This window comes from Corythoichthys intestinalis, chromosome 10 (assembly GCF_030265065.1).
Source record: "Corythoichthys intestinalis isolate RoL2023-P3 chromosome 10, ASM3026506v1, whole genome shotgun sequence".
NCBI classification, from domain to species: Eukaryota; Metazoa; Chordata; class Actinopteri; order Syngnathiformes; family Syngnathidae; genus Corythoichthys; species Corythoichthys intestinalis.
Window position 1 is genome coordinate 39,732,991 of NC_080404.1, and position 25,580 is coordinate 39,758,570.

The 25,580-nt window shown below is 39.2% G+C and overlaps 2 protein-coding genes across 4 annotated transcripts in view; one reads left to right on the forward strand and one right to left on the reverse strand.

Moving 5' to 3' along the window:
* Positions 1-23,965, forward strand: inpp5f (inositol polyphosphate-5-phosphatase F). Of its 3 annotated transcripts, none has more exons than XM_057848786.1 (20): positions 1-446; positions 2,305-2,385; positions 2,861-2,997; positions 6,257-6,385; positions 6,522-6,707; positions 6,798-6,854; positions 9,095-9,293; positions 9,869-10,048; positions 11,474-11,541; positions 12,306-12,430; positions 12,516-12,593; positions 14,457-14,577; positions 14,753-14,881; positions 14,973-15,090; positions 15,175-15,373; positions 15,447-15,518; positions 15,598-15,671; positions 15,862-15,990; positions 17,592-17,679; positions 19,428-23,965. In XM_057848786.1, the coding sequence occupies exons 1-20, from the start codon at positions 350-352 to the stop codon at positions 20,584-20,586; spliced, it is 3,426 nt and encodes a 1,141-aa protein (XP_057704769.1). In that variant the 5' UTR covers positions 1-349; the 3' UTR covers positions 20,587-23,965. The 3 variants fall into 3 exon arrangements, with proteins under 3 accessions (XP_057704769.1, XP_057704771.1, XP_057704772.1); XM_057848788.1 differs by having other exon boundaries at positions 6,540-6,707; positions 19,428-23,964; XM_057848789.1 differs by lacking the exons at positions 1-446; positions 2,305-2,385; positions 2,861-2,997 and adding an exon at positions 3,052-3,257 and having other exon boundaries at positions 6,540-6,707.
* The window catches only part of mcmbp (minichromosome maintenance complex binding protein), a 16,343-nt gene continuing 14,129 nt past the window's right edge, over positions 23,367-25,580 (reverse strand). The window contains exon 16 of the mRNA XM_057848790.1: positions 23,367-23,672. Coding sequence (XP_057704773.1) covers positions 23,546-23,672 — 127 coding nt within the window. The 3' untranslated portion in view covers positions 23,367-23,545. The remainder of the gene's footprint in view (positions 23,673-25,580) is intronic.

The window sequence follows — 25,580 nt, forward strand, 5'->3', positions numbered from 1 at the left end:
GTCACGTGTTTTTGTTTAGAGCAGGAAGCTCCTGCCTCCTGGATGGCTTCCGCAGCAGCTTCCCGAGACGTGTTCTCATTTACCTTTGCTTTGATTTTCTACCAAGCCTAACAATGGGGAGGAATGTTTATCCAATGGTGAGGGAGAGCAATCGTCAATATGCGTTCAAGTGGAGCAAACCCATCGGACAAGCATCCAGTTGCTGCTAGCGTGTAGCAGTAGCTCACCGGTCGGAGGGTTAGCAATTCGCTGTCTGGCTAACTCCTGTCATCCTCCGGAGTTGACACTTATATCTATAAGCTTGCTTCGCTACCTCGCGACTTGTTTTGTATAACTCATACGGACAAAAATGGAGCTGTTCCAAGCCAAAGACGACTATATTCTACAGAATGGGGACCGCGCTCTTTGGTGTAGCCGAAAAGACGGGACCATAACAGTCAAACCTGGTACGTAACATTCCTCGTCGGTCTTTTCGTTGAACGAGCACCCCTCGTTATCTTGTTAAATCAAAACCTTACTGATACGCCAATAGTGCATTAATATCACCTAGAATGCTCCTAATAATATGCCAATCTTGTAGAAAGAATACACGGTGCTTTGGTCAACTTTACTAAAAATTCGCCTTGTATGAAAGGAGTGTTGTACCATGAACAGTAAGTACTTCATTTTTGTGTACCCAAAGACAGGCTGGGGAATTCTCGTGACTTATTATGATGCAGACATGGACGAAAACCAGACTTTCGAGTTCTTAATTACACTTTGTGGGTTTAGCAGCTACCTTGACTAAAGGGTTGTTTTTTTAGAACACTAAACCAATGTTCAATCTCATATGTGTTACATGTAGTTGTGACGAGAAATAAAGGATCTGATGAATTAATTGAGCCTTTCCAGACTACTAAGGATGTTGATACCTGAGGTCCTGCGGTTGTGTAGCCATCCTGAACAGGTTTACAGTTGCACCACTGTTTCATAATTTAATTGGAAGGAGAATTTCCACGCCTTTCTCAACTTCCATCCACTCTTTTTAGCACAGAGAAGTATTTCTTGAAAATATTTCAACTAGGGTTACATTGGTCTTGATTTCTTTTTCGTCACCAAATCAACTTAATGTGTGTTTAGAAATATACTAGTCTTGTAGGATTTTCATGCCAAAAATGAAATTGCTTCCTTTACCACACCCCTCACATGTTTTCAATTCTCTCCAGTATGATGATGAACCCTTTACCACTTTTCCTTTGACTCAGTCTTACCACTGCATGGCATGTGATGTCATGTTCGGCCTTGGTGAAATACAGAGTGCCTGTATTTTGAACTGTTATGTACTTGAGGAATGACAGACCAATGCGATTTGATTTGCTACGTCACATGATGAAATTTCCAGATGGATAATAGAGTTGAGACAAATATGATTACATATGTTGACTGTTATTCTTGGCATTCACTCACACTTGCAGACACTCCAATTCGTCTCATAATAAATGCATTCACAGCCATTGATGGCGATAGACGTCCAATTTCAGAACAACAACAGAAAAGGCTTAAAAAACATGTTTTTGGCAGTTAATGATAGGAGTGGGAACCTATTGGTACGTCACGATATTATACGATTTGCGATACAAAGCTCACGATAACGATGATCTGACGATATAGCTTCACAACGATTTTCGATACATTGGTCAGGAAATCATTCCAGGATACTCTACAAAAAACTAATAAACAGAAAAACAAGCTTCTGCTGTGAATTGGAATGAGTTTATCACTAGTAGACGCCCAATCCATTTGAATTGGTAGGGTGGCAGCGAATGAACATTCGTTCATTCGCTGCCACCCTCCCAATTCAAACGGATTGAACGTCTATGGCTGTCAGTGGCAGCCAATGCCAGGCAATGAGTAATTTTGGCCCATTTAAGGTCATTTACCTGTTGATTTTCAGTTACTTCCTGTTGATTTTGGGGTATTTTATGGGTCACTTGCTGTTTATTTTGCATTACAGAACAGGAAATGACCTGTAAATACCCTAAAATGAAAAGCAAGTGACCTGTAAATGCGCCGAAAATCGGACCGAATGACTGTGAATGCTCTGGTTTTGAATAAACTAACCTTCCCAGTCTAAATGGATTGGGCGTCAAGCACCATCAATGGCAGCCTTTTTTTTTTTTTTTTTAATTGACACCTTTTTAAAATGATATCTCGATTCTTGACAGGAGCATATCGATAACCTTTTGGGATACAAAGTATCACGATATATCACCATTTCGATATTTTGTCACACCCCTATTTAATGAAATATTAATTGTTTTTCAGCAACGGACCTGCTCCTTGCTTGGAATCCAGTATGTCTGGGCCTGGTGGAAGGTATCATTGGAAAGATACGGCTTCACACTGGTAAGAATATTTCTTCTTAAAAATGTTTCAAGAGATAATTGCTCTGAGGCTTCTTCAGACCGCAAGTCTTCTATTACTGTGACTCGTTTCACATTCACAAGGAAAGGTGTGAAAATTAGTGCAAATGTACTTTGAAATGCATGTAGTGATGAAGGGGAGTGATGTGATGATTCAATTGATGATTTTTTTCCCCTCGCATACTTTTGCTCTCGGAATCAGAGAGTACTAGTTATTTTTATCTAACTCAAGCTTATTATTTATTATTATTTTCACAGACATGGCAATTTAACTTTAGCTCACGCTGTTTAATTCAATATCTATTTAATAAATGTCTTGTAGTGCTGTACTATAATTAATTAATAGCTACTTCAAGGCCGACCGAGTTCTTCACACCTTTTAGAATGTGAGGAATTCTGCACCCGTGATGCAGTCCCCCTTACCAACCCACCTTCCTTTCCTCTGCTTCTCTTGCCAGATCTTCCTCTCGGCCTTGTATTAATCCGCCAGAAAGCACTTGTTGGCCATTTGCCAGGCAACCACATAGTCTACAAGATAACCAAGATAGCTGTCATTCCTCTGTCTGATGAAGAGCCACAGGAGCTGGAACTGGAGGTGTGCATCCTAAGTCTGTAATGAAACACGTGGAAAAGTGTATGATGCTTAACCTCATCGAATGTTGTCAAGAATACTAGCAGCATTTCAGTGTATGATTCAAAATCTGTGAGCTACTGCTATAATTTTCTAGATTTTTAAAAGGCCACACACCAAGACTGAAAAGATTGCATATTATCTAAAAAAAAAAAAAAAAAAGATATTACTAAGTTTCAGTCTTTCAGGGCAGCTTCGTGGATGGTGAGGCACAGTATTTTCAAGTGAGTAATATTGACAGTGATGGGTTGTTCCTGAATAGATTTATTAGATTCCACCCTGTGTGGAGCAATGATCCCAACCCCTTCTCTGCACTGTGCAAAGAAATTCTGTTGCTGTCCCGTTGCTCCATGTAGCTATTAGGGTGTCTACCTATATTATTTTGTGAGGAGGGATAGTTTTTCCTCATTTTCTCAAGTTTACACATAATACAGGGAGTCCTCAGCTTACGATGTTTCAATTTTACGACGCCCATGTTTCGTCTGCCATTTATATATATGTATATATACAGTGGGGCAAATAAGTATTTAGTCAGCTACTAATTGTGCAAGGTCTCCCACTTGAAAATATTAGAGAGGCCTGTAATTGTCAACATGGGTGAACCTCAACCATGAGAGACAGAATGTGGAAAAACAAACCAGAAAATCACATTGTTTGATTTTTAAAGAATTTATTTGCAAATCATGGTGGAAAATAAGTATTTGGTCAATACCAAAAGTTCATCTCAATACTTTGTTATGTACCCTTTGTTGGCTAGAACGGAGGCCAAACGTTTTCTGTAACTCTTCACAAGCTTTTCACACACTGTTGCTGGTATTTTGGCCCATTCCTCCATGCAGCTCTCCTCTAGAGCAGTGATGTTTTGGGGCTGTCGTTGGGCAACACAGACTTTCAACTCCCTCCACAGATTTTCTATGGGGTTGAGATCTGGAGACTGGCTAGGCCACTCCAGGACCTTGAAATGCTACTCACGAAGCCACTCTGGCTGTGTGTTTGGGATCATTGTCATGCTGAAAGAACCAGCCACGTCCCATCTTCAATGCCCTTGCTGATGGAAGGAGATTTTCACTCAAAATCTCTCGATACATGGCGCCATTCATTCATTCCTTTACGCAGGTCTGTCGTCCTGGTCCCTTTGCAGAAAAACAGCCCCAAAGCATGATGTTTCCACCCCCATGCTTCACAGTGGGTATGGTGTTTTCGGATGCAATTCAGTATTCTTTCTCCTTCAAACACTAGAACCTGTGTTTCTACCAAAAAGTTTTTTTTTGTTTTTCCTGTGTACTGGCTTCAGCAGGGGGACACGTCTAGCAGTGCAGGATTTGAGTCCCTGGCGGCGCATTGTGTTACTGATAGTAGCCTTTGTTACTATGGTCCCAGCTCTCTGTAGGTCATTCGCTCACCGTTCTTGTTATCATTTTGACTCCACGGGGTGAGATCTTGCATGGAGCCCCAAATCGAGGGAGATTATCAGTGGTCCTGTATGTCTTCCATTTTCTAATAATTGCTCCCACAGTTGATTTCTTTACATTAAGCGTTTTACCTATTGGGCATTCACTCTTCCCAGCCTGGTGCAGGTCTACAATTTTGTCTCTGGTGTCCTTTGACAGCTCTTTGGTCTTGGCCATAGTGGAATTTGGAGTGTGACTGACTGAGATTGTGGACAGGTGTCTTTTATACCGATAATGAGTTAAAACAGGAGCCATTAATACAGGTAACGAGTGGAGCCTCGTTAGAAGAAGTTAGACCTCTTTGACAGCCAGAAATCTTGCTTGTTTGTAGGTGACCAAATACTTATTTTCCATTTATTTTCCATTTATTTATTTATTTGGAAATAAATTCTTTAAAAATCAAACAATGGGATTTTCTATTTTTTTTCCACATTCTGTCTCTCATTGTTGAGGTTTACCCATGTTGACAATTACAGGCTTCTCTAATCTTTTCAAGTAGGAGAACTTGCACAATTGGTGCTTGACTAAATACTTATTTGTCCCACTGTATATTAGTATTATATATCAGTCCCCAGCTAGTACATAGTGATTGTGTGTGTTTGTGTGTTGAGAGTATGCCTTTTTTTGCACCCCTGTTTTTCACATTATGGTCACAAAGAAGAAAGCTGGGTCTTCTGGCAATGCTGGTCCACCCAAAAGAAAAACAATTACCACGGAAACAAAGCATATCATCATAAAAAGATCAGAGAAAGGAGAGACACTGATGAACATCGGTAAAGATATGTTGCATTCAGACCAAAGTTTAAACCGTCACACGAAAACGCCACACTTGCGTTATGCCAAAAGCAGTTTTGTGTTGAACTTGACTTGAGTATAGCGCTCTCCCGGCGGGCACGCGACGGACCGAGGGGTGTGTGCGACAAGCTGTTGGTCATCGGCCGAGTGGCATTCTTCGTGTACAAGGAGCATTGTCAGCCACAATATGCAAGTCACCTCCGTATTAAAACGTGTGCCATGATCCCAGTATTTGACACAATGCAAAATACGATGTTTATTCACTTCCTTGTAAGTCCAATGGTCCCACAGACTGACTTGTTTTGGCCATTTTCCGAGGGTGAACGGGAACTTTTTGAAACCCAAAAAGGCTCACACACCTCTCCCTGGTGCAGCAACAAATCCCTTGCAGCACACTTGGCTAGCGTGATGCGAAAAATAAATGAATTAATCAGCAAAATCAGGTGAACCAGCAGTACATCTGCATGCTATAAAGCAATGCGGTATTGTGAGTTGCTGACCCGGGTGACGTCACATTCGCATTCTCCTCAACCCGAGACTGGAGCTGGAAGTCACTCCTTTTCATGGCGCGGGATTCAAAAATTGAAGAAATAAATCAATCGCTTCAGCACACATCCAAGCGGTCCATTTCGTTCAGGAGCATAAACGACTGCATGAAATATGAAATAAACATGCATTTGTGTGTCATAAGCACTTTAACGACAGCATTTGATTTAAAACAACAAGCCAGACATCAACACTGCAACTGATGAAAACATGCAACCCAAATCGTTTCTGTATTTTTTGTTTTTTTATACAAAGTATTTTGACATAAATTTAGATTTTAACGTGCAATACGACTTAAGCGGAAATTCGGGTTATGCCACCAGCGTAGGAACAGAACACTTTATTAATTTGAGGACTCCTTGTATCTGCCCTTGTCTGGAGATGATTTGCAAATGACATAGACGCTAAACTGACAAGCTCCTCCTTTTCAGCTCTGCAAAAAGCATCATTTTGGAATTGACAAATCGGAGAAACTTGTTCAGTCCCCTGATGAGTCCAAGTTTTTATTGAAAACCTTAAGCCATATAAAATCCAATGTGGCTGTGCCCATTAAGAAAAAGGTAGGTTCTGTTCATTTTCTCCAGCTTCATTCTTACTCTACCAATTCAACACTTTTTCTACCTACCTACCTGCCTATCCGCCTTCCTACCCACCTGCCTGTCTGTCTACCTACCCACCTACCCTTGCCCAATGTAGTATTCCCCTGCCTTCCAGGTAAAGGAAAACAAAGAAAAGGAGCGTCTGGAGAGGCGGTTGCTTGATGAGCTATACAAAATATTCATGGATTCAGACTCCTTCTATTATAGCCCTACCTATGACCTGACAAACACTGTGCAGCGCCAAGGAGACTTGGATAAATCAAACTTACCACTTTGGAAACAGGTCTGGATGGAAACACAACTAAATATGTCAATGTATCAAAAGTAATAAGTAAAAATGCTGGATGACAGAGACTTTATTTTTTTGTCAAAGGTGGATGACCGTTTTTTCTGGAACAAACACATGATTCAAGATCTTATAGACCTACAGGTAATGCCTCTCCCACATAGTTTTTTCTTACACTGTAAATCAAGATTGGAAAAAAATATTGTACCCAGGTGTCCACATTTTTTGTAATCAGCAAACTATTAGTCATTGCATGCAAGATATGAATCAGAATTCCTTTACTGCCATGGGGCAAGAAGCACAAGGAAAGGGAAAGCAACTCAAATGGACAGTGCAAACAATTTTGATGTCAGACCTGCCTCTCCAATGTGCAGTTACCAGGAGTCACACCTACTCTATTGTATCATTCCATTTCCCATGACGCCATGGCCAGTGAAAGCACTGGCGAACAAATGCATAGCAACAGTGAACAGTCTTCCGGTATAGGGCAACTGTGACTCACTGATATTTCTTTTGAGAACATAGTCACAGTTTGAGATCAGATGAACTGCTACAAGCTTGTCAAAACAAAAATGATCTCACCAGCTAGGCAAAAATCATTCAAGGGGCAGTTTATGGTTATAATTTCTTCTCGACTTAAAATTTTTACTCTGCATACATTGTGTGAATGGCAGCTGGCACCCACTTAGAGATGTGTTATATATTACAATCACCAAAAATAATGCTATCCAAAAGAGTGCCAAAAGAAGTTATCAGTTTGCTGTGGAAAATAAACCAATGTCACTTAAACACCAGGAAACGTCTTAACCCTCTTAAAATATTTTCATAACATTTGTGATATTTCAACCGACGACTAGTTGAATGACACCTCTTTTATATCTTGAGGGGGGTCTGTATCGCATTCATCGGCACTCATTAGCTTTGAGGAGGGTGGCAAGAACCCTGCCGCAGAAAAAAACTTCAAATTAGCTGACTCCTTTTTGGCATACGTCAATTCTTCATTTCCCCATTTCTTAAGTCGATGTGAACGCTGGCAGAGCAACAATTGAGACAAAAAGTTTTGTCCGAATAGACAAAAAAAGAAAAAAGGGACGCTACCAAGGTGAAAGGACACTCAAGAATAAATATTGGCCTGTTTTTCACTCGCTGGCATGACCCCCCCCAACCAAATTCAAACGTTTCTATTTTCAAATAATTGTCATATGCTATTGTTTAGCCACAACTGGATTCATTACCCTATTACTTTTCATCCTTCACACAGCCGCTGGAAACAGAAATGTTGTTTAATCCATCTGCAGGCGACCGGTAGATCAGGATTTTATGACACTGTGCGCCCATGTGCTGGTCCTAACGGGAAACTCAGTCTTCCTTGAGGCAAAACAATACCGCTTTTGTCCACCTGTGTTGCTAAAATCGACCAAAACTGAAAAGTTACCTAATGTTGCTTTAATTTGCTTGCAAATGAGTTTTAATTCCAAATATATCTTTGTTAATCTATGTAGCTCACTATATTTTCAATGATTTGGTTTTAGTGAAGGTTTGTATTTTGATGGACATGTAATTGATAAAGATATTATTCTAAACAATTTTTATTAGTGCTACCAAATTTATCGCGTTAACAGGCGGTAATTAATTTTTAAAAATTATTCACGTTAAAATATTTGACGCATTTAACGCATGCGCGGAATGACCCGCTCATGCATTGCCTCAAATAGATTACAATGACGCTGTTTTTTGCAAATTGAGAGCTAAGCGGCAGAGAAAGGCGAGTGGTCACAGGCGTTCATTGGACCGCGCCGTTTATTGGCATAAGCTTCGGCAACTCTTTCACAACAAACATAAGTATCATTTAGTAAAAGCACAACAAAAATAATATTCCTATCTCTCAAAAAAAAATAATGTTCACAAAACGAAAAGCTGGCATTACCAATCAAAATAGATATGCAAAATACACATAAAACCTACTCAGACTTTGGTCAAACTCTATTCAAACATTCCGTTTAGCTCAACAAATACACTGGATGGCAATATTTAGTCACAATATACAAACTATTAGAGGTCTCGTACGTTTTGAAGCCAGCACTCAAATGACCGTGAAGTACAATGGATGGGACCTACGGCGTCAGTTGAGGGATAAAACACACTCATTAGCTTGATTTCTAAGCAATTTAAAACTCACCATTGACACCTTGTGGTGTATTTCCATCACCTTACGTAGTGAGGCATGTCTTATCTTTCCATTCCAAGAATAGTTTACTGAAAAATATGGCATATTTTAGAGATGGTTTGAATTGCAATTAATTATGCTTAATTAATTTTTAAGCTGTGATTAACTCGATTAAAAAATTTAAGCGTTTGATATCCCTACTTTTTTTCTATGTCAGACACCAGAGGTGGACTTTTGGGTGATACCAATCATCCAGGGCTTTGTTCAAGTTGAGGAACTTGTTGTGAATTACAACGAGACGTCTGATGAGGATCGCAGCAGTCCCGAAACTCCACCGCAAGAGGTGACCTGTGTTGATGACATCCATCCCCGCTTCACCGTTGCACTCATTTCCAGACGTAGCCGACATCGTGCAGGTACCACTAAACTATTGCTGAGAGAAAACACTATGCCATTACACTATGTAAGGTTTATGCCACGGCTGTCATAAATGAACATCACTGCTAATTACCAAAAAGTAATTTTTACCTCTGCCAGGAGAAACATACGGAAGGTGGAGGTTATGTATTCTGTTTGATGATTAAAGAATGAATAAAGGTATATTATCACACTTGCAGGATATGTTTGGAATATGATACAGAAAAGGTGATTACATTTTGTGGTAATGAGGTTAAAGGTCACAGAGGTCAGTTGTTTTCAAGATAACTCAAGAATGAATAAAGGGATTGTTATCAAACTTGCAGCATATGTTTGTAGTATGAAACAATTTTGAGGTCTAAGTTCAAAGGTCACAGAGGTCAGAAATATGGCGATGATTTGAATTTGGTTGCTTAGGCGGAGTTTTGCTCTTTGAGCGCTCCTCTAGTTATGTCTCTGTAATGGTTAATAAAATTCCCTGAGAGAAGGTTTACATAATATAGAAAACACAGTATTAATGCACATGGTGTGAAACATTCTTTTAATAGTCTTCATCCATTCTCTTTGCCCAAAGGGATGAGGTACAAGCGCAGAGGAGTGGATACAGATGGCCATGTGGCTAACTATGTGGAGACAGAGCAGTTGATCCACGTGCACAGCCACACTCTTTCCTTTGTGCAGACTCGTGGCTCTGTGCCTGTCTTCTGGAGCCAGGCAGGATACCGCTACAATCCCCGGCCACGCTTGGAGAAAGGTCAGTGGAACATCATCTTCTTGCGTGCATTCAGTCGATGGAAATAATTTCCAGGGCACTATTGCAGTTCTCATATTTGTGGTTATTTATAGTGACACTTAATTTATTGCTGTTTTTTTATCAGTCCTAATTTTCCTCCTTTTGTTACTACATTGCTGTATGAAATAAACAAAATATACATCATTTGATTCAAGAACCTTGGCAAAAGAGACAACACCAACGAACTATTTACTAAGAATGTCCCAGATTCGATCACGTAATCGAAAATCGGGCCGTTTTTCAGAGGATCAGAATTGGGTGAAAACGATCGGGTTTATAATTCTAAAAAATGTACAAATATTTTATAATTTTTAAGAGCTACAAAGCAACAAAATAGCCCAGAAATACAATGGCATTGCCAAACAAAACAAAAATATATATGTTTTATGCTTCTCAACACTCCCAGAAAAAGCAGCCCCGATTGGAGAACATTCTGGAAGCTAACGCGGGAACATAATGGGTAGCTGCTGGAGTGGTAAAATCTGCTGTGTGGAAATATTACCGTATACAATCGAACGGATGCAAAGTGGGCATTTCGCGTGGTGGAAAGGATAGAAATTCGTTTAAGGCCAAAAAAGACTTGGGAGAGGTTGAGAGCGAATGTTTGGTGCCAACCGTAGTCGAAATAAATTTGAGGCCTATTGCTGTCAATGGCAGCGAAAGATGAGCATTCACAGCTAGTCTTCCCAGTTGAATTGGATGTCTATTGTTGTCAATAGCAGGCAATGAGATACTGTAAAAACCATAATTTTCGCACTATAAGACGCACCTGACTATAAGCCGCCGCCCACCAAATTTGGCACGAAAACGGCATTTGTTCATAGATAAGCCGCACTGGACTATAAGCCACAGCTGTACTGTATCATGGGATATTTACACCAAAAAAATATTAACCGGTAATACTTTATTTGACAGCGGCATCATACGACTGTCATAAGACCAAATTAACCACCATTCATTTATGCTGTAAGATGCTTCATTTGGCCATCACTCCTCCCTTGTGGGAGACAGTCAACTTCTGCTTCCACCTGCTTTCAACACTGTTGTTGTCCAACATGCCTCCTTGCATGCATTTTAGCGCTACAGATGTAAATAACAATCAAAATTCATGTTCTTTGCTAATTATTTCTTCAGTTACTGTTCCAGTTGTTTCATTAATTGCGAGTTATCGTATTTAGTAACACTTAAATTGACAGTGGTGCCATAAGACTGTCATTAGACAATCATAATTATGACACGACACTGTCATTAGCATTAATGAATGCTTATAACAGATGTCATTTAGTGTTATCCAGCAAATTATCTCACTTTTGAATGGATGTTAAAAAAAAAAAAATCTTTAGAGTGTTATTGGGGGCCATAACCAGAATGTTTCTGGTGTTTCAGAAGAGAAGGAGACCATGTCCTACTTTGCTGCCCATTTTGAAGAACAGCTTAGACTCTACAAGAAACAAGTAGGTGCAATTATGATTTTAAAATGATTGTTAGCAAGTTTACACTATCCTACTTTATATGTGGTATTAAAGTGTATTTAGATAGTTTGTTTGTTCACGGTTTGTAACATTAGCATGAGTTAAATCAAAATGACTAAAGGCTCAGGAACATAGTCATCTCAATTGTATTTCATATTAATCTAATCTCTTTCGATGAGTAGGTCAACTTTTTTTCCTGATGTTTCGATAAAATGGTACTTGTACATGATGTTGAAATTAGAAAATAATTGTTAAAAATACGAGTCATTCAAAAATGAAAGACTGTAATACACATCAGGCAATAACATCATGTATTAATTTTATAAACGCTCACAAAACAATATAAGCATTTTTTCCCCAAGTCGGGACACACAAATCATAGTAGGGCAAACCCACTTTTCCCTCCACCACACTTGTGCTCTCTTGTAGGGCCCACACACGAGCACGAGCACGATGGTAATGCACGGGGAGATACAGGAAATGGAAGGATTGGGTTTACAGTATATTACATTTTATTTCAGTATCGCAGTAACCTCATGAAGGAGAGTCACCGAGACTCAACATGCTGGCTGTGGAGTGGTGGCCTAATTTTTAGATGCTCAGAAAAAAGATAAATTATGATGTGGTTCTGTACATTGAAATTTTTGAACATATTTGCCATATTTTTGTATACAGTAACTGTCCTAGAAACTTATTAATCATATATGTTGTAATCATTTATGCCACTTTTTATTGATTAACTCCAGGTAATCATCAATTTGGTTGACCAAAGTGGGCGAGAGAAGTTGATTGGGGATGCGTATCTAAAGCAAGTGCTCCTTTTCAACAACCGAAATCTCACCTATGTGTCATTTGACTTCCATGAGCACTGGTAAGACTTAAGTAGTGATATTAATGCATTGCTATTTCTTTTAATTAATAACACAGTGCATTTCCTCTTTTATTTTGTATTTTAGTCGTGGGATGAAATTTGAAAATGTGCAGATACTGACAGATGCCATCTTTGAAATCATCACTGACATGAAGTGGGCCTGGTGAGTGTCACTTCCTATTTTGTCATTTTTAGAAAGCTATTTTCAAGATAGGATAGTCATTTAAACTTTTACTGGCAGGTACATGTAGTATTCACAAAGTATGTGTTGCGGTAGTTAGTTGGAAAAAAAAAATATATATATATATATTAGTGCTGTCAAATGATGAAAAAATTTAATCTAGTTAATCATATGTCAACTGTGTGATTAATCATGATTAATCACATTTCCCTCGGGATGAATAAAGTTGCTCTTCAGAAGAAAAAAAATCTAGGAAAATACTATAATTGACTTAAAATTTTGAATGAATTAATACTTAACCAAATAGAGTTTTAAATTTTTATTTAACAACTCTGCTCGTATAAAATAAAATAAATTGTCAGTATTATACAGAAAAGAGCTTAACACATTAAAGTGCCTCAGACTAACAATGTGGCTCAAATACTGTTTGGCATATTGCCCAAAATTAACTGACAACTTAAAGAGCAGACAAGCACAATACAGTAACAATAGCTAGTGTTTCAAAAAATGTGTAAACAACTTGTCTGTTAAATTAAACATTTCACACAAATAAATGCAGCATTTGCAGTTCACACTAAATGGCCTGAAAGCTGTGTGATATTTAAAAAAAAAAAAAAAAAAAAAAAAAGTCAATTTTCACACACTTAACTGAAAAACATTACACTAAAATGTGTGTAAAGGTGTTTAGAAACACTGCTCAAGTTAGCCAGTCATACCATTTTTTTTTTTGTCCAGTGGTCTCCTGTCAGTGCAACAAACGTAACTGTGGTTAGTTGCTCCACCTTCGTTGCCTTTTCATTTTCAAAAAGTTCATGAATTTCTGTGGCAAATGTTGCCCGTGAAGGTGTTCTGTATGTTGAGTCGCCCGATGCTATCTGGATGAGATTTTCAAGGCCCTTGTCTTCGACTAAGTTAATGGGTCTCTACAGTCTCTGGCTACCCATCTAGCGATAGCAGTAGTCAGCCTACTTGTTGTCCTTTTGTTGACAAGTCCGAGTCCGCACTCTGCCAGTGTAGTTTGATGACTGCGGCTTGTTTTTGCGGTGTTAGCATCATTGCTAACACTAGCGAAGATATGCTTAGCCCGAAGGTGGTACTTTAGGCTGGTTGTGCTTCGATGGAAGGACAGTTCATCACAGCAGTATGTGCACACAACTTTTCTTTTACCCAGATTTCCATTAGGCAGCATTTTAAAACGGAATTTGCCATGAAGCAGTCCTGGGTCGTCAGCCTCACTTATCGTGGCTGGCTGCATTTTGTCCTGCATTGCCGCGCGGAGAATGTAAACATCACCGTGTGGGACTACGGGAGGCAGTTGTGGCCAAACTTAGTGTGACCTGTAAATTGCGTTATTTTTTTTTAATGTGTTACTATTTCCAGATTAATCATGGTCGTTAACACGTTATTGTTGACAGGTCTAATATATATATATATTTTAAATTATTTAATTATTATAAAATTAAAAACCCGATCTTTTTCACCCGATTTCGATCCTCTGAAAAATGGCCCGAACGGCCTGATTTCCAATCACGCGATTGGATTGGGGACACCTGGTTTTTTGGTAAAACCACATTAACTCATTGACTGCCAATGACGGCAATAAACATCCTATCTCTATTGACTGGGAGGGTTGTCAGCGATCAGTCGCTGTAAGGATGGGGTGAAATGGATGGGCCGTCTATCACCGTCAATGGCAGCGAAAGAGTTGATATTGTAATTTTTGAGATTAGAGAAAAACATGTATATTGTAAACTAGCATTGAATTACTATCTGGTTTACATATTGGTTATATACAAAGCACACACATACACAAAAATGCATTTTCCATTTGTGTTTCTCTGCTAGGGTGGACCAAGCTGGAGTCATCTGCAAACAAGAGGGAATCTTTCGGGTCAACTGCATGGATTGTCTTGACAGGACCAACGTGGTCCAGGCTGCAATTGCTCGTGTGGTTATGGAACAACAGGTAAAATATGAACAAGTATATTATTTTCTCCCCCAATCTATTTAGCACTTCTTATATTGCAGTTTTTACAATTTCACGTAGCACTTAAACTAGTTAACTGGTGTTTTATCAACACCTGCTTGAGAAGATTCTTGCAAAAACACATCCTAAAAATTCTAATAATAATTCCTCTCAGCTGAAGAAATTAGGTGTGATGCCTCCAGAGCAGCCCTTGCCACTCAAATGTTACAGGATCTATCAAATCATGTGGGCCAACAATGGTGACACCATCAGCAGACAGTATGCTGGCACAGCAGCACTTAAGGTATTACAACTATACTATTACTTACCAACATCCCATTGATGCTTGGTTACTATTCTGGGATGCGCTAAATATATCAGTGTTTTGTTTTTAGGGAGATTTTACCAGGACGGGTGAGAGGAAACTAGCTGGTGTGATGAAGGACGGCGTTAACTCAGCCAACCGCTACTATCTAAACCGCTTCAGAGATGCTTATAGACAAGCAGTAATCGGTATCAAAACAAAAACATCTGCTGAAATAGTGCGTGTCCTTGTGTATAAACAACTGATTACAGTGTACTTTCTACTTCCCTCAGACCTCATGATGGGTCTCCCGGTGACTGAAGACCTCTACTCAATTTTCAGTAAGGAGAAAGAGCATGAGGAGAAAGAGCAGGAAAGCCAAAGAGGAGCACAGGAGCAAGTCAGCCTGCTATTGCAGACATATATGCAGCTTCTCCTGCCCGACGATGAGAGGTTTCATGGTGGTTGGGCTCTCATCAACTGCGACATGAGGTTTGTGGCACATCTTATTCACATTTAAGCTGTTTTCAAACAAAAAGCACAATATACCTCATCTTTTTTTCAGCCTTATCGATGCTACAAATAAAGATGTTGATGTGCTTCTGCTTCTGTCCGACAAAGCCTACTACATCGCTTAGTAAGTCGAACTCCATATTCCAACCTTTTTAAGTGGAATCTGTTCCTATGAATCATCCTCTGCTTGCGTTCATCCACAGTTATGATGAAGAGGCGGACAAAGTCAACCAGTACCAGCGCCTCAATTTAGAGGGTTTGGAAAAGATTGAAATTGGTAAGTATGCTGTGTCAGTCAAAGGAGAAGTGACCTGTTCTGCACTGACTGAGTCATTCAACACTTCCTAAAAGAGGGTTTAACAGATTCTCAGAAGCCCTATAGTAATATTTTTGCAGAATATGATTCATTCAAGGGAAATGAAAACCACCGCAAAGTAGAAGTTGTCAATGTTGGTATTCTTTTGCAGGTCCAGAACCGACACTTTTTGGCAAGCCAAAGTTCTGCTGTATGCGGTTGCATTACAGAAGTGAAGAGTCAAGCGGATACTTTCACACGCTGCGAGCAGCTACTCGAAATCCTGAGGATGACGGAAAAGGTTGCATATATACTTTTGAATAATTAGAGAATCTTTAAGTGAATCCTACAGTATATAGTATCTGCTGCTCAATAAAATAATGTTCATACCATATTCATAAATACTAGAAATGTCCCGATCGATCGGCGGTCCGATCACGTCATTTTCAAAGTATCGGAATCGGCAAAAAAATATCGGCCATGCCTTTTTTAAATATATATATATTTTAATTAAATCGTTTTCTAATTGTATTTAACGTTACAGACATAATACACTCATCCAGAGTCTTTAGTTTAGGCTTAAGGTAGGGTTATCAAAAATATCCCGATAACGGCGGCAATTAATTAATTAAAAAATGTGTCACGTTAAAATATTTAACGCAATTAATATATGCGCTGCACGACCCTCTCATTCATTGTCGCGCTCAATCTGTAATGACGGCATTTTACCTATATAGAGAGATAAAAGGCAGTGCAATATGAGTAGAGTGAAATTTGGCAGCCTTGGGAGCCTTTTTGTAATTGGCTAAAGCCTTGCAATCCCTCTCCCTATGAATAGAAATATCATGGGAAGCAATGTGGCAATTGATCTTTGTCTTAACACCTTAAGTTATTTCCCAAAGCAGAGAAGATATATCAATTGCTAGCACGACGCACAGTTATGGTTCCACTTCCCATCATGCATTTGGGATGGCCACAGTATCATTTACTTAAAGCTCAACAAATACACTAGATGGCAATATTTAGTCACAATATACAAAGTCACAAGTCTTTCTATACGTGGATCCCTCTCACAGAAAGAATGTTAATAATGTAAATGCTATCTTGAGGATTTATTGTCATAATAAACAAATACAGTACTTATGTACTGTATGTTGAATGTATATATTCATCCGAGTTTTATTCATTTTTTTCTTAATGCATTGCCAAAGTGTATATGATCGGGAAAAATTATCGGGAATGATTGGAATTGAATCGGCAGCAAAAAAAAAGCAATCTGATCGGGAAATATCGGGATCGGATCATGAGCAAAAAAACATGATCGGAACAACCCTAATAAATACAGTATAATATGGAATTTTTTTTTTTTTTATGATACTATTGTCATTTTTAAACAATCTGTTATGTGCTGCCTCACCAAATACTGCTAACACACTAGGGGTGGGAACCTCTTGGTACCTCAGGATACGATATGATTTGCGATAAAACGCTCACGATAACGATGAACTTGCGATATGGCGGTACAATGATAATAGATATATTGTTCAGGGAATCATTCTAAAAACAACTAATAAACAGAAAAACAACTATTTTATAAATATAAAATGTATATAAATATAAATAGATTGGGCGTTGAGCGCCGTCAATGTCAGCCATAAAGTTAACTGAGACAATATTATGGTGGAAGATTTTGGTAGCAACTTGTTGGTTCCTTATTATTACTTTTAAACATTTCGACACCCTTTGAAAACGTTCTCGATTCTTTGCATGAGCATACCGATAACCTTGTGGGATGCAAAGTATCACGACATATCACCATTTCAATATTTTATCACGCCCCTATAACACACTGTGATTTAATTTCGGGGTTTCACAAAAGGATTTTCTTATTTTATGTTTCAGATACACTACAATGCATTGCTGAGATGCTACGCATTACAAAAGAGGCCAGGGGGCTGGACCTTCTGGTGGTTGAGAAGAAGCTAGACAGGTCAGTATGATAAACATACAGTGGGGCAAATAAGTATTTAATCAACCACTAATTGTGCAAGTTCTCTCACTTGAAAATATTAGACAGGCCTGTAATTGTCAACATGGGTAAACCTCAACCATGAGAGGCAGAATGTGGAAAAAAAAAACAGAAAATCACATTGTTTGATTTTTAAAGAATTTATTTGCAAATCATGGTGGAAAATAAGTATTTGGTCAATACCAAAAGTTCATCTCAATACTTTGTTATGTACCCTTTGTTGGCAATAACGGAGGCCAAACGTTTTCTGTAACTCTTCACAAGCTTTTCACACACTGTTGCTGGTATTTTGGCCCATTCCTCCATGCAGATCTCCTCTAGAGCAGTGATGTTTTGGGGCTGTTGTTGGGCAACACAGACTTTCAACTCCCTCCACAGATTTTCTATGGGGTTGAGATCTGGAGACTGACTAGGCCACTCCAGGACCTTGAAATGCTTCATACTAAGCCACTCCTTTGTTGCCCTGGCTGTGTGTTTGGGATCATTGTCATGCTGAAAGACCCAGCCACGTCTCATCTTCAATACCCTTGCTGATGGAAGGAGATTTTCACTCAAAATCTCTTGATACATGGCCCCATTCATTATTTCCTTTACACAGATCAGTCATCCTGGTCCTTTTGCAGAAAAACAGCCCCAAAGCATGATGTTTCCACCCCCATGCTTCACAGTGGGTATGGTGTTCTTCGGATGCAATTCAGTATTCTTTCTCCTCCAAACACGAGAACCTGTGTTTCTACTAAAAAGTTGTATTTTGGTTTCATCTGACCATAACACATTCTCCCAGTCCTCTTCTGGATCATCCAAATGCTGTCTAGCGAACCGCAGACGGGCCTGGACGTGTACTGGCTTCAGCAGGGGGACACATCTGGCAGTGCAGGATTTGAGTCCCTGGCGGCGCCTTTGTTACTGTGGTCCCAGCTCTCTGTAGGTCATTCACTAGGTCCCCCCGTGTGGTTCTGGGATTTATGCTCACGGTTCTTATCATTTTGACGCCACGGGGTGATATCTTGCATAGAGCCCCAGATCGAGGGAGATTATCAGTGGTCTTGTATCTCTTCCATTTTCTAATAATTGCTCCTACAGTTGATTTCTTTACACCAAGCGTTTTACCTATTGCAGAATTAGTCTTCCCAGCCTGGTGCAGGTCTACAATTTTGTCTCTGGTGTCCTTTGACAGCTCTTTGGTCTTGGCTATAGTGGAATTTGGAGTGTGACTGACTGAGGTTGTGGACAGGTGTCTTTTATACCGATAATGAGTTAAAACAGGTGCCATTAATACCAATACCAATTAATGCCAATAATATAGACCTCGTTAGAAGAAGTTAGACCTCTTTGACAGCCAGAAATCTTGCTTGTTTGCAGGTCACCAAATACTTATTTTCCACCATGATTTGCAAATAAATTCTTTAAAAATCAATGTGATTTTCTGTTTTTTTCTCCACATTCTACCCCCCTTGGTTGAGGTTTACCCATGTTGACAATTACAGTCCTCTCTAATCTTTTCAAGTAGGAAAACGTGCACAGTTGGTGGTTGACTAAATACTTATTTGCCCCACTGTATACTAGGGCTAGGTAATCTGCCTTACTAGTCAGTTTGCATCTGCATATTGTCGATTAAATATGACACGATTGATCACTGAGATCGATCTAAAACATTTTTAGAACGTTCCAAAAACTATTATCCCTTCCTGTTTGATTCTGCACTTCAGGCGACAGAGCAGACCTCATGAAGATATAATGGGGATCCAGAACAAAACTGGTGAGCAGGCACAGGGCAGCTCTGGTCTGGCTCAAGGCAAGAGTTTCCTTCTCAATAAGTTCTCCTCTCTAAATCAGAAAGTAAAACAGACCAAAACGAGCGTGAACATCAGCACCTTCAAACCCCTCGGAAAGCTTGGAAGCTTCTCTAAGCCTGAAGTCAAGGTCAATTTTCTGAAGCCAACTATGCACGTTAATCTGTGGAAGTCAGACAGCAGCTTGGAAACATCAGATGGCAATGCCGGTGCAGGGACCTTAAAGGATATTAATGATGGAAATTTTGATATCTCTGATGACTCTGACTCTTATAATTCTGATCCGGAGCACCTGTGTTCAGGCTCTTTTGAGAACGTGGACTACGTGCTGCCCAGCTGTGGCATCGTAGCATCTAACCCAAGACTGGGCAGTCGCTCACAGTCTGTCGGTAGTGCAGAGCTCACTATTCCCTCTGTTATCCGTGTAAGTGGCTGTGAAGGACAGCAGGAGAGCACTTCTCAGGTCCGCGAAGACGAGTCCCCAGGGGCTGCCTCGGTGGCTGAAGAAGCCATTCTGATTGACTTTGACACTCCCTTCGACGCCTACTGCCACCAGTTTGTCCAGGACGCGGAGACCAAACCAGTCGAGGTGTTTGGAGAGCGACCACCCGCGCCCGCCCAGCCACTCAAGCCCCTTGTGCCTGAGCAGAATAAAAGCCCAGCGGACCCCAAGCAGCCAAGCACAAAGCCAGAGCATCAGCAGGAGGAGACCAACCTTCCTAGGCCATCCCAGCTCGACGTCCAGACTACCTCTGCTTCAAACCTTCTCAACATCCATAGGCCCAACTCTGCCGTTTCGGGTGGTTCTCAGAGGAGTTTGGGCTCACAGATGGAAGGCAGCCTCGGCCCTTCGCCCGCCGACAGTAACGGCAGCAGGGTAGTGTCCCCATTTGCCAAGATCAAAAGCTCCATGGTCCAAGTGGCCAGCCTCACCCAGGCGGGGCTCACTCAGGGCATCAATTTTGCGGTGGCGAAGGTGCAAAAGAGCCCAGAACCAGATACGGTTAACGAGGCCCAGGAGAATGAGTTGAAGGCAATGTTTACACAGTGCCAGACCAGGATCATTCAGATCTAGTGCTTTTGGAGGACGTCGTCAGTAGCAAAGGCTTCAATCTAGCCTCACTCCTTGCCCAACACGTGCCCTCCGTTACGCCCTTTAGTCCAAGTAGCCAGTGTTGTATAGACTAGAGTACTATAGGCAGTTCTAACGTGGCCGTGAATGTTCACATGCACCTAAGAACACGCCTTTTTCCTTTTTTAAAAGGAACATTTTGCTCGGAATTCAGGTGTTTGTCAATTTTATCGATTACCAGTTGCCATCACTATACTAGTATTTTCTTGGGATATTTCGACTTTTTAAGCCACTCCTGACAAAATGTGCAATTTAATATTTTAACTCAGTCACAGCTATTGACAGGGATAGACGTTAAATCCATTTTATTTGGATGACTGGCATTGAAAAATGTTTCAGTGCCATTGACAGCGATAAGACGTCCAGTCCATTTGGACTGTGGAAATGGCTTGGACATCTATCGCTGTCAATAGCAGCAAATGAGTAATTTGCAATTCGGGAAATCACATTTGATACTCAAATAGTACTGGCACTGATACAAAATCTGTCCCCATTTCGGGCGGCCACTTACTGACTTTTACACATTCAAAGAATTAGTGTTTTTGTTTTTCAATTATTAAACAAGATTCTTTCCGCTGATAAAGTTGTTGTCTTTCCCTTCAACATAGCTGTTGATGAAGATTAAGAATAAAAAAATTCCTGCAAAAAAAATCCAGAATATGCTGGTTTTTGTACCAGTACCAAAACAGCGAATCTAGCTATGTTTTGCTGGATTTGTTGGTGTTTTGGTACGGTTCTTGCTGGTACAGAAACTAGGAAACGGTAGATTTCTTGACAGGGTGAACATATATTTTAACGTCCAGATGATGTTTGAAAGGTGTGCAGTTTTTCGTGCATGTAAACAACACTCAATTGATTTTAATTCATTGCCAGCATAATGACGTGACAGAAAGGTATTGCAATGTTAGCATTAAGTTAGAGAACATTGTAGTATCTGGCAAAAAGGTTAGAGGTGCTATTTGGTTGAAAAATGCATTGTAACATGTTTTTTCCAACACATTTTTTTACGCAAAATAGCACCGTTAACCTCTTTCTGGCCCCAAAATTATGTTCTCCGCCTTAATTGTCACAATGCTTGCATGACAGGTTGGTGATAATGGCTGACTTTGACAGGGCAGATAATTATTAGCTGCATGATGACAGAACAACACTGGATTAATATTATAGTACACGGTCTGTACAGGGCACCTATTGGTATTTGTGGTAGATAACTATACCCTTTTGTAACAGCTATCTTCGTGTCTGACCAAATAACTTATGTGGATCCAAAATGATGTTTTGGTGTAATCTATTAGCCTTTGTAGAACAGTCCGAAACTAACAAGAAAACAATCCGTACGTAGTTAGCCTGTGTAATATCTATGGTGTCAAGTGTTGCTATAATGTGGTCCAAACTTTGACTCCACAAGAACTTAGGAAGAGTATCATGATTCACACCACGTTTACTTAGGATTTATTTGTATGGATGGCAGGGTGGCAGCTAAATGGGAATATATATATATAATATAAATATATATTTTAAAAAGTTGTATCATGACTAAGAAGGGTGTGTTTTAATTACCAGTCTTGGAATGGTTCACATTGTAGAATGTTGTATATTTGACCAAGACTGCTGAAGTAGCACATTGACAGAATATATGCAAATGCACCAATCTAATGATAAACACTCCCAAAACTGAAAGCTTACTTGCCTTAACAGGGAATTCAAGTGGGACTAAAAATCAGGTATTTATGGTAAAATCTACATTTTCGAACCATTTACATGTTAACATCAGTGTACTGTACTGTATAAAATGTTCAGGTTAACTCATTTTTGGGATGCTTTATCAGATGACACTTTCATTCCTTATTTTTTGAGGCACACTGTACTGGGAGAGCTGTTCTATGTCAAGAAAGTAAAATGCCATAAATGATGCAGATTTCAGAACTCTGATCATATTCAAGAAAACTGCCTATATTTTTCATTACGAATTCAGATGCCTCATCGTTTTCTAAAAATAACATTGGGTCACTATTAGTCATTTATTGATTTTCAATACTGCACCACACTGTAATGCCCTGGCCTGCTTTAACATGCAATAACCAGAATAATTGGTCCCACGTTTCATATTTACTCTTAAATTTGCTGTTTTCTTGCAGCCAGTTTGCTTTGTGTGCTTGCTACGATACTTAAGAGTGGCGCTGCCAAAAGCTTAAGATGTTGCTGGGATTCAATTTTAATGCAGAGGTTGTATTTAAATGATGCATTGGGAGTATAACACTGGAGCTAGTATAAAAGGAAGTTCATCTTTAACATGACAAATAGAAACTACAATGCTACTTTTAATGCAAGAATTGGTAGTCATTATAATTGTTATGCTTGGTGAGAGGTTTTGTTTTGATACAAGTTCTGTAGCACCCATCTAATTTTCTGTTTTGCTTTTTTCTGCTCCCTTGTAACGACTCCACAACATGGCATAATCTAAAGTGGTCTTAAAACATTTTGTTCACCGTTTCACCGTGTTTTCTGGTTGTGGTTACATCCCCTTTATAAGAAATCTTCCAGTGTTGACATTGTATTGTATATTAAAGTCTCCTATTTATTCTCATCCTACTTGGGTGTCACTTGATAGCAAAGTATTGTTCACTTGTCAAATATTCCAATGGAATTAAAAATTAAAAGAAAAAAAGGAATGAATGTGTTAGATTAGGTTTGTTTTGAAATGAGAACATTGGAATGCCTGGATACTTTACTGACTTGTAAAACAAGCCAGGTGACTTTTTCTACAACTTTATTTACATTGAGCAAGATTTGTAACACTGGTAATTGAAGGCATGTGGAAACATAAATGCACATTTCAAGAAATAAGCCATATTAAGTACAAAAAAAATATAGGAAAGGCCATGGTATTCAACAACAGTAATTAAGGCTCTTTTCCGTTGACGCTCTTGTGGTGCTCCATCCTGTACCTACGCTGAATCTCCAAGTGTTTGGCCCTCTGCCATGTATCTCTGGACAGAGAGGTGTGTCCCAGGCTCAGAGACAGCAACCTGACAACAGAGACCTGGTTAATCACCTCCCCTCGCACATCAATTACAGTATTTCCTAAGGCACATTTTTCTGACCTTGTGAAAAACCCAAGGCAAAAGTTTCACAAAAAGTGGTTAACTCATTCGATTAATAATTGAATTCAAAGCGTTTAGAGTGGCGTTGTAATGGTTTGTTTTTAAAGTGTTTGCATTCAGTTTTATTGATTGGGTGGATACACTGCCCACTAGTGGCAAGAGTATGACATAGCTTATCTAACATGGCTGGATCCAACTGCTCCTTGTTAAGACCAACATAAATTGTAAATTTTTGTTTGAGCTAATAGGATTGTTTATGTATTCATAATTTAGTTCAGAGGTATATTTAGCAGTTTGTTGTGGGAATATGTTTTTGAACAATTTATTAAGAGCGTTGTTAAAAAAAAAAAAGTTAGCATTTAAGCTAGCGGACTTTTGCTATGCAAATGAGCCAATTGTTCTTTTGTTGTACTTCCACCGCCTTTTTATATAATGTTTGAGACTAAGACCAAGTATTTCATTTTAAAATGCATTTATCTTGTGAAATGAAAGAGCAATTCTGCAAAGTTTGAGAAAAAAAGTCGGGAATTTTATTTTGTATTGGCATTTGATTCTCTTTTGAAAGTGCAATCTTAGCTAGCCTTTCTTTTACATCTCTAATTTATTCTGCAACACATTAAATGCTCCTAATCAGATTACTTGACAATTGATAGATTAAGCAAGTACTTCAATAATTGATACTTGCAGCTCTAAAATGATTTAGGTTAAATTATATTGTAACTAGAGTGTCACTAAACATTTTAAAAGAAAAAGTTCTTAAACATGAACTTAGTTGAATTTGAATACAACTGAACAGTACTTGATGAATGCATTGCCCATTTAATTTAGTAAATCTTGCGTACCAGTGGTGGTACTTGCGCCACATTTCGACAAGGTTATAGCTATATGAATAACTATACATTTTACATTAGCAGACATCTATGTGACCTGTTGTCCTCCATTTTATTAATTTAAAGCAGTGCTGTTTTCGTCAACGAACAATTTTTTGCATGATGACGATGAGACAATGAGCTAAAGATGTGTTTTTGGGAGACTAAAGCGTAACAAAAAGAAGGCCAGTTTTGCATAAATGCGCAATAGTTTCCTTTACATTTTAATGTGTAGTTGGCCTGCATCTTAGCAGTGACTCGTTGTGTCACTCGTGACCAGCTTCGTGCCCTCCACCGACTCACCAGTGTGTCATTTCCAGTCTCTATGCAGGCTTGCACACACGGTAAGGATTTGTTCTCCACAGAATAGGCGATGTTGGTCTGTGCTGAGTGATCATCACACACTAAATGTAACTCATAGCATTCGCATTAGGCTAATGTTAACCGCGAGCGTACTATTAAACTCTTAGACAACACTTTGTAGTGACTGTATTTTTTCCTTGAAAACGTACAGTTTTCCTGCTGAGTGTGTATGATCACCAAGTTGGCGTTACAATCTGTGTTCGTCTGTCAATCGAAATAGACATTTATTTTTGGAGTAATTTTTTAAAATTTTACAGACGAAAACATTTTTAGTAAATAATTAAAACTAGACGAACACATCTTGAGATGAGTAAAATATGACAGACTTATAAGCATTAACGTCCAAAAGACGAAAATTAAAAGGGTTTTCCAAATACAACACTGCTATAAAAAATTTTAATCTGATAGAATTAACCCCCCAACCCTAAAAAGTTAGTTACTGTATATTCAAGTGTGATTTTTTTTTTTTTTTTTTGTCTCAATCGTGCCTTTTAATTTTATGAAAAATACTTTGTAAGTAAATAATTTGTTCTGCCGTCACCAGACGTTGCAGGGTGCAGGGCATTAATGTTAATGAAACAATTTTTATCATTAGTAGTAG

Coding starts and splice junctions, on each gene's coding strand:
- inpp5f (XM_057848786.1), top strand. CDS start 350: ATGGAGCTGTTCCAAGCCAAAGACGACTATATTCTACAGAATGGGGAC. Junction 14,882..14,972: donor CTGGCACAGCAGCACTTAAG/GTATTACAACTA, acceptor TTTTGTTTTTAG/GGAGATTTTACCAGGACGGG. Junction 15,374..15,446: donor CTCATCAACTGCGACATGAG/GTTTGTGGCACA, acceptor TCTTTTTTTCAG/CCTTATCGATGCTACAAATA.